Genomic DNA, 9,211 nt, shown 5'->3' on the forward strand with positions numbered 1-9,211 from the left:
CCTCAGACGAGTGACTTTACAGCCGACCTGCGCAATTAGGCTGCGGCCGTAAACGGCCTCATAAATACTCCTCTGCTGGGGCCATTCCAGCAGCAACGATAAATCCAAGGTCACTTTGTCCATCAGCTCTGCACGCAACACTTCACCGCTGATGCACTCTCTCTCCCCGAACACTACCGCCAATGCATACAGATGGGGGAAAAGAAAGTGCCTGTCGATGCGTCTGCTTCGCTCCCAACGCTTCCACCCTCCCTACCCGCTCTTCCCCAGCACACCCCCCCAACCCCCGCCACCCTCACTCCCCCCCACCCTACCCCCTAGAGCCCGACACAAAGAGAAAGTGCCACAGTAAATCTACCCTTTTTCATAACAAGGTGTTGAGAGCAAACTCTGGCCCACTACCCACACACACACCCCTTACACACACACACACACCCTCCTGCTGCTTACTTCTCAACTCCTCTCTCCTCCCCTTCTCCTCCTGTCCTCTCCTCTCCTCACCTCTTCTCCTCTCTCCACTTCTCCCCCTCTTCACCTCCTTCTCTCCTCTCCTCTCCCCTCCTTTCCTCCTCTCCCTCCTTCTCTCCCCTCCTTTCCTCATCTCCCTCCTCTCCTCTACCCTCCTCTCTCCTCCTCTCCCCTCCTTTGCTCCTCTCCCTCCTCTCTCCTCTTCTCCTCCCCTCACCCCTGCCTCTCTTCCCCTCCCAGAGGCAGTGGTTCCTTCGTGCCCCCTAGCCATCCCAGACAAAGAGATGTAATTGTAAACACACCATTCAGCCCCACGGCTCCTTTATAAAGAATCAATTTCACCAACGTGTGCCACTGCTAACTGCTGCCCCGGAGGTACATCTGGTGTGTGCATGTGTTTATGTGTGTATGTGTGTGTGTGTGTGTGTGTGTGTGTGTGTGTGTGTGTGTGTGTGTGTGTGTGTGTGTGTGTGCTTGTGTGTATGTGTATGTGTGTGTATGTATGTGCGGGTGTGTGTATGTGTGTGTATGTATGTGTGTGTGTGTGTGTGTGTGTGTGTGTGTGTGTATGTATGTGTGTGTGTGTAGGTGTATAAGTGTGTGTGTGTGTGTGTGGGTGTGTGGGTGTGTGTGTGTGGGTGTGTGGGTGTGTGTCCACATGCATGTGAGTCTGTCTGTGTGTGTTTAGAGGGAGAAAGTAGGTGGATGTGTTGTTGGCAGTATGGAGTCAAAAAATGATGTGTATGTGAGTGTTTAATGTGTATGTGTAGGTGTGTGTGTGTGTGTGTGTGTGTGTGTGTGTTTCTAATTGGGCCGGGCGGTTGCTTTGTGACCACACATGTGACGTGATCCTCTCTCCCCCACACCTGCCCCCCCGGACCCCCGGCTCGGTAATTACAGTCAGGCCAAATTTCACCAGGGGCTCCACGCCTCCTCTAGCCCTGCTCCACCGTAGCCCCCAGTCCCTCTACGCCCGTGCACCGCACCACACTCAGATTCATTACCATCGTATATCTTTGGGAACCAGCCTCTTCTGTGGCGGTAGCGGTGTATATGTGTGTGTGTGTGTGTGTGTGTGTGTGTGTGTGTGTGTGTATTTGTGTGTGCGTGTGTGTGTGTGCGTGTGTGTGTGTGTGTGTGTGTGCGTGCCTGGCCTCTAAACGAGGGCGGCTCTCGAGCGAGCGCACCTCCTCTGCGCAGGTTAGAGGGGGCCCCTCAGCAGCGCGCCTCCTTATTAGAATGTGAATGAGGTCGGGGACAGGGACAGGGTGACCCCGGGGCCTCAGGAGCGACTGTCTGTCACAGCGCAGTGTCGGGCAGGGGGACATCACGTCATGTCACGTTGCATCACGTCTCCAGTGACCGACACTTTATTAATTAATCCAGAATGAGAGACTGCAGCCTGCAGCACTCTCTGACAGGGACAAATAGTCCACAAATAAGGCAGTAGATAACAACTGGAAGAGGGTAATGTGGTAGTGTTTGCCTGATAATAGTAATAATAATTATAATGATAATAATAACAACAACAATTTACTTTAAATTATTTACATTTCTTCACTTAGCTGACACGTTCACCTAATGTGTCTTTCATTACAGATGGAGTTCATATTTTGATATTTGTATCTAGGTGCTCACTCCCGAGGTGTGTGCTCCCTGGGAACTGTTCCCATGGCAACACTAACAACAGCTGCAATGGGCTGCACAGGAGGTTCAGCTGCAGAAACACTAATAACAGCTGGAATGCGCTGCACAGGAGGTTCAGCGGTAGCAATACTAATAACAGCTGGAATGGGCTGCTCTGTCTCACCTGAAGGCCTCAATAATATAAGAGGTGACGGCGGCTCCTCCCTCGTGTGCGTTGGGTTGCCAGGTCAGGGTCACACTGTTCAGGGTCACGTCCGTCACCACGGGCTTCTGGGGAGGACCGGGAAGCTGGATCGGCTCCGACGCCTGGCCCATGGACGAGTCGACACTCTCTGTGGAGCAGAAACACACAAACACACACTGAAGACGAGTCCATACAGTACAAACACAATACAAGTACACTAAGGTTCAGTAAGCTATGATATAAATATGTTTCATTAGTTTTTCGGCAGTATTGGACAACACTTTGGATTACACAACTCATTACAGTGTAACTACACTATCATACAAAGTGTAATACATTAACTCACAAGTAGATATAGCCGGTCGTTATTTCGTAATGATCTTAAATTGGGGTTAGGGTTAGAGATGAGACAGACAGTATGGACAGCTAGGATGATATAAGTGAACAGTATCAAAGCCTTTTTGTCACATTGACAGACTTTCGATGCATTGTGTTACCTCCTTGTATGAAATGCGCCGTACAAATAAAGTTTGATTCGATGATTTAAGGTGTTGTCGACTGCCTTAGAAATCTATTTCAAGACACTCTAATCAGTGTATTCACTGTGAACCTAATCATGGAGCTGCATTCTCTATCGCAGAGCTAATCATTGTCAGCTCACGTCGCTAGCTGTTAACATATCTCATTCCCACATCTCTCTACAGACTCTAGGTGATGGCTACACATCAAAAGAACATTCCAGCAAAGGGCAAATAAAGGTTTGTGTGTGTGTGTTTGTGTGTGTGTGTGTGTGTGTGTGTGTGTGTGTGTGTGTGTGTGTGTGTGTGTGTGTGTGTGTGTGTGTGTGTGTGAGAAAGAGAGAGAGTGTGTGTGTTTGTGTGTGTGTGTTTACCTTTCACGGTGACAACTCCACTCCAGCTTGTGTCTCCGCTCGAGCTGGAGGCAACACAGGTGTAGGTCCCCGAGTCCGTTTCCTAGCAACAAGGAGCTCAGGGTCAACATTTGTATGGATGGACTGAAAAATACAATGCCTCACCGACCGTGTCGCCAGTAGAGAGGTATAAAAAGAGGGGGACTTTACGGTCGAGTAAACATGATTTGTAGTAAAGCCATTCAAGAGAATCGATTACCAGCAGTGCGTGTCTTTTAAGGCATAAAGAAAACCAGTTTAGCTATCATCAGATAAATATCTTATTTTATATATGCTGCACAGTATCTGCCAAGCCATCTGTTATGTTATGCAATAATTGTGTACGTATCACTCCGCATTGATAACAACCGCAACACTTTATCAGTCCCTTGATACTTCAGCGGAGGAGACTCAGAGCTAATATATGGAAGACTCTGACAGACGTGTCTTATCTGTGCGCCGTGACAGGCACATAGGACTCCTATTACCGTGGAGACGGGGAGAGTCCTTGTGTCAACCACTCAGTCACACAAACCGTTCCAAATTTCCATCCAATGCTTTTGCAAGGAGAGCGGCTGAGGGGCCGTTTTTTTTTGCAGCGTTTCCTATTCGTATGGTACTCTTGAAATGTATCTCTAATGAATCTTCCACTGACAGTTCGTCTGCGCCAGGAGATTACCCATTTCATTAGTTCTCGATAAAGATGTGCGTTTGCTTCACGTTGTTTTTGGTTTGGTCAGCAGCACGCAGGTGCTACCCGCCTCAGACATCTATTTTGGGACAACGTTTCAGTTTAACGAGCAGAAAACGTAGACACCCACTTGATGAACTAAGAAACCTCGGGGTCATTATTGATGACCAACTGACTTTCACGGACCACATTGCCTCTGTCTCTAGGTCCTGCCGCTTTGCGCTATTCAACATCCGCAAAATCAGGCCGTACCTAACCCAGTATGCCACCCAGCTGCTGGTGCAAACCTTGGTGAATTCCCGCCTTGATTACTGCAACGCCCTCCTAACGGGCCTGCCGGCTTGCGTGGTGAAACCACTACAAATGATCCAGAACGCGGCGGCGCGTCTGGTGTTCAACCAACCGAAGAGGGCACACGTCACCCCGCTTCTTATTGACCTCCACTGGCTGCCTGTAGCTGCTCCCATTAAGTTCAAGTCACTTATGCTTGCCTACAGAGTGCTTGATGGTTCTGCTCCCACCTACCTAAATGCTCTTGTAAGGGCAAATGTTACACCCAGGATGCTGCGCTCTTCTAGTGAGCGTCGTTTGGCAGTGCCGTCTGTGCAAGTACGGCAGTCCAGACTATTCTCATTTGTAGTTCCACGTTGGTGGAATGAACTACCCAGCACTACCAGAGCAGGGGCGTCCCTCTCTACCTTTAAGAAGCTCTTGAAGACCCAACTCTTCAGAGAGCACTTCCTGTCCTAACTGGCACTTCGACTAGTGCGTAACTTGCAATTACAGCAGTTACATTTCTGCTCTTCTTTCTTTCTTTTTTATTTCATTTTGTTATATTTCTTATGTAAAGTAGTATTTATTTATTGTTACACCAGGTTCTATTGCTCGTAGCTTGAATATTCTCTCCCTTGTACGTCGCTTTGGACAAAAGCGTCTGCTAAATGACTAAATGTAAATGTAAATGTAAAACTAACAGCCGACAGAAACAGACAGGGAGTCTGGACCCCTTCAGATGTTTCAGAGGCCGCCACAACAAGCAGACCACAGACAAGGCCCGCTAAATCAGAAAGACTGTCGGGACCTCTGGCTAACATGTGACATTTATTATTATTATCATTTATTATTCTGTGTGTGTGTGTGTGTGTGTGTGGTGTGTGTGTGTGTCTGTGTGTGTGTGTCTTTCTGTCTGCAAGCTGTTCACCGCACTTCACTCACACAGTGTCCCACGAGCTTTTGTGTGTGTGTGTGTGTGTGTGTGTGTGTGTGTGTGTGTGTGTGTGGGTGAAGGTATGCATGCATGTGTGCTTGTGTGAATGTGTGTGGTGTGTGTCTGTGTGTGTGTGTGTGTGTGTGTGTGGTGTGTGTGTGTGTCTGTGTGTGTGTGTCTTTCTGTCTGTCTGCCTGTCTGTCTGTCTGTCTGTACCTGTGTGTAGTGTGTGGTGTGGTGTGTGTCTGTTTGTGTGTGTCTGTCTGTCTGTCTGTCTGTCTGTCTGTCTGTCTGTCTGTCTGTCTGTCTGTCTGTCTGTCTGTGACTGTGTGTAGTGTGTGGTCTGTCAGTGGTTGATTAGTTCCTCTCTGCACTCACAGCGGAGAGAGCAGAGGCTTTAAAATTTAGGTGAACACATGCGAGGCAAGGCCCAAAATGGCTCCCAACACTGAGAAGCAGTAGAATCAGGCCTGCCTTCGCCCCAGTAGGGCAGGGGGATCTAATAGAGCTGACAGCTCCGTGTCCCCCAGGTCCTCTTGCCTGAGGGAAGTACACTGGTTGGGCTGAAGACCAGAGAGCAGGCTCCACACACACACACACACACACACACACACACACACACACACACACACACACACACACACACACCTCCATCTCAGCTTTGAGGTGCTTTATCTGTCACTGATTATAATGTTTTCTCAGCTGGGACGGTTCAACACTCCAACATGCAGGGATGAAAGTACAGAAAGTGAGTTTTTAAAGTGTTTGAAAAAAATCCAGCCTGGTGTTTACTTTTAGTGTCCGTGAGAGTAGACGTGCCGCTCGATGCTGCGCTGCGATTGGTGGAGGAGAAGGACACCCGAGAGGTTATCGGGCGGGCACCTGCCTATTAATCACGCCTCCTGAGCTCCGTGTTAAACAGAGTGTAAAAGAAAACGCATGAAAGGAGAGCTGATGGAGGACTAAACATTTCCCCCTCCTTCTCTCTCCCTCTCTCTCTCTCCTCCTCTCCCCTTCTCTCTCTCTCTCCCCCCTCTCTCTTTCTCTCTCTCTCTCTCTATATATCTGTCTCTCTCCCTCTCCCCCCCTCTCTCTTTCTCCCTCCCTCTCTCTCTCTCTCTCCCTCTCCTCCACCCCCACCCCTCTCTCTCTCTCTCTCTCTCTCCTCCACCCCCTCTCTCTCTCTCCCTCCTCCACTCCCTGTGCTCTTTTCTCCCCCTTTGCTCTTCTCTTTTTTCCGTGTGAACTACCTTTCACTTCTCTCTACCTCCGCCCATCCCTCTCTGTATGCCATCGTTGCTCTTGCAACACCCACCATCTCTCACCTCAAGCACACCCCGCCATCGCCCAGACAACCGCCACCTCTGGCCTACATCTGGCCCCACTCCGGCCCACATCCGACCCTGACCTGGCTGAGTAGATACTGCTGCTGCTTAGGCTCTTACAGCAGCCCTTTCAGCTGTACATCTGCATCATGCAACAGCCAGAGAGAGAGAGGGAGAGAGAGAGGGAGATAGAGAGAGAGAGAGAGAGAGACAGAGAGAGAGAGAGATAGAGTGAAAGATGGGAGAGAGAGAGAGAGAGAGAGAGAGAGATAGGGAGATATAGAGATATAGAGATAGGGAGATAGAGAGCGAACACCATCTGTTAAGGGGCTCATCTCCCTGCCCCTCCTGGCCTGTGAACATGATGAGTTTACAGATACACACCAGATACACACCAGATACACACCACACACACCACAGACACACCACAGACACACCAGATACACAACAGACACACCACAGACACACCACAGACACACAAGAGCCCCTGAGTAGGGTCAGCAGCACCTGCCAGAGACACCCTCAGCCGCCCATATCTGACCACAGAAATGACTGATACCATTTAGTCTACTCGCATCGCTGTTAATTCCTCTTGGTTTCGCCAATCTGTAAATAACAAATTATATGCATACACCCCCCTGAGACCATGAGCAGATAGACGCATGTATTTTCCTGCCAAGTATCTTTTAAAAATAACTTCCATTTTGTGTGTAGAAAAGTGTGCAGCATGATTTGAGTGGATATACCCCGTTGATATATGTGGCCCTTAGGGTTGTGGTAGGCTATATTTCAGCTTGGCAGAGAAGATTCACTGATATATAGAGGGGATTTTTGCAACTCACTCTAACAAACAACATCGTTAGTATTCTTATAGGTCCCTAATGAGTATGGGGCAACAGTGATCACATCTGACACTTCCTGACTATAGCAGCTTTGTGTATCACTCTCTGTCTCTCTCTCTCTCTCTCTCTCTCTCTCTCTGGCTCTCAAATCCATGGAGAGTTTTTAATTAACGTCTACCTGGTCGTTAATCATCTGTGACTCCGATCAATAAACACATCGGCCCAGCTAAGCAGAGCTCCACAACCTGAGGTGCATCCCAGCCATCAAGGGCGACCTAAAACATTTCATTAAAAGCTTCTCATGGTAATGCTAACTTTAGCACGCACTCATTACACTAACATTAATGAGGCTTAATTTCATTACACGGCTCTACTCTGATGGCTGTATCACCCATAAAGCAACTCAGAAATAAGATATTAACACTCCGATGTTAATGCTCCACCAATTAAACCTGCCAGGGTAGCTGTCAATTAAAGCCTCCACCAAGCACCTGATCTGGGGACCATGGGCTACGCTGCCCTCATGCTAACTATGATAAGGCTATGCTGTTCTGTGTCAACGGACATTAAAGTGGCATTATGCAGTAATTGTACATCAGGATTAGGGTTAGGATAAGCAGTTTTACCTTAAAATAACAGCTTTAAAAAAATTGGGGCCCTACAATGACTTTTAATATGGAGAATCGCCTCCGTGCCATTGCCATACCATAGGCATATTACTGCTAAATGTAGGATTGCCTGAAGCCGCCCGGTTTCTACTGTCTGCCGAACTACTAAGTAGCTTATTTGCCGTCTTGCTTTGTCTTGTGTGTTGCACTTGCTTGATGTTTGACTGTGTTAGGACAGTTGATGACTAACTAGTTTGTCATAATGTCAAAGTCAGCACATTTCAAGAGATTTCGTTAGTTTTAGCCGCTAGCATATCGTTAGCGATTAGCAATTGTTCCGTTATGCTACTTTAGGCACTTCATAACGGTAGGTTACAGAGAATAAGTATATGAGGGAGGAACGATAGAAAAAAAGAAATAGACAAAGAAAGCGAATGACAAAGGAGGGATAGTGTAACTTTCAAATACATTTCATGTTTCTAAATTTTCGTCCAGTTTACCAAGGACTTCAACTGTTCAAAAGGGAAGGTCTGCCCTGTATGCTTCTCTCTCTCTCTATAGTATCCCTCTAGCTTACTAATTTTCTCTGTACACCTTTATTTTCCTTTCTATTTGCCTTCTCGCTACACCGAGAAAGAATCATTGTGATGGGATTTTACTTCAGCAGGATCACTGAACTGCTGCCTTTCAAGGCAACACATTTAGACATTGTACAACATACACTCACAGCGATTATATGCTCTAGCCAGTGCTCCCCAGCCCGTTATTTATGGATGGATGAAAGCTTAACATACTGTCACTCGGTCTGTTTAAGCAGACTAAAGATTTAGTGATGAAAATTGAGACTGATTGATCAGCAGGCTCTCAGTGGCCATGAAACTACTTTCCTCCGCGTGGTCGCCTACCTGCAGGTTGATGATCTGTAAGGTGCCGTTCTCCATGAGGCTGATGCGCTCGTCGTTGGCCAGGATCCGTTGGCTGTCCTTCTCCCACTGAATGCTGGGAAGAGGGTTCCCCATCACGTGACACTGCAGTTGGGCCGTGGCTCCAGGTGCGAGCGTCTGATTGGCTGGCCCTTGCCGGATGATCGGAGGCACTCGGTCTGATGGCACTACGACAAGAGAATGATGAAAGAGCACACACAACATCAGTACCAAATACAGAGCTGCAATGCTGTATATTTGATGCTGTATATAATATACTGTATATATATACTGTATATATATGCATCTTCAGTTTCATCTTTGAACTCATTAGCACATTTAAAGATTCTTCAGTGATGCAAAGGCTTCATAATGTGAAGTCTCTATGAATAATTTACTGTTAGTT

The 9,211-nt window shown here is 47.7% G+C and overlaps 1 protein-coding gene across 5 annotated transcripts in view; it reads right to left on the bottom strand.

Annotated features, from left to right (window-relative positions):
* Nucleotides 1-9,211, bottom strand: part of robo3 (roundabout, axon guidance receptor, homolog 3 (Drosophila)) — a 67,583-nt gene that overhangs the window by 15,812 nt on the left and 42,560 nt on the right. For all 5 annotated transcript variants that reach the window (XM_031572190.1, XM_031572188.1, XM_031572187.1 and 2 more), the window contains 3 exons: nt 8,788-8,993; nt 3,192-3,273; nt 2,279-2,447 (listed from right to left, as the gene is read on the bottom strand). In XM_031572190.1, coding sequence (XP_031428050.1) covers nt 2,279-2,447; nt 3,192-3,273; nt 8,788-8,993 — 457 coding nt within the window. The remainder of the gene's footprint in view (nt 1-2,278; nt 2,448-3,191; nt 3,274-8,787; nt 8,994-9,211) is intronic.

Source organism: Clupea harengus, chromosome 8 (assembly GCF_900700415.2).
Source record: "Clupea harengus chromosome 8, Ch_v2.0.2, whole genome shotgun sequence".
NCBI classification, from domain to species: domain Eukaryota; kingdom Metazoa; phylum Chordata; class Actinopteri; order Clupeiformes; family Clupeidae; genus Clupea; species Clupea harengus.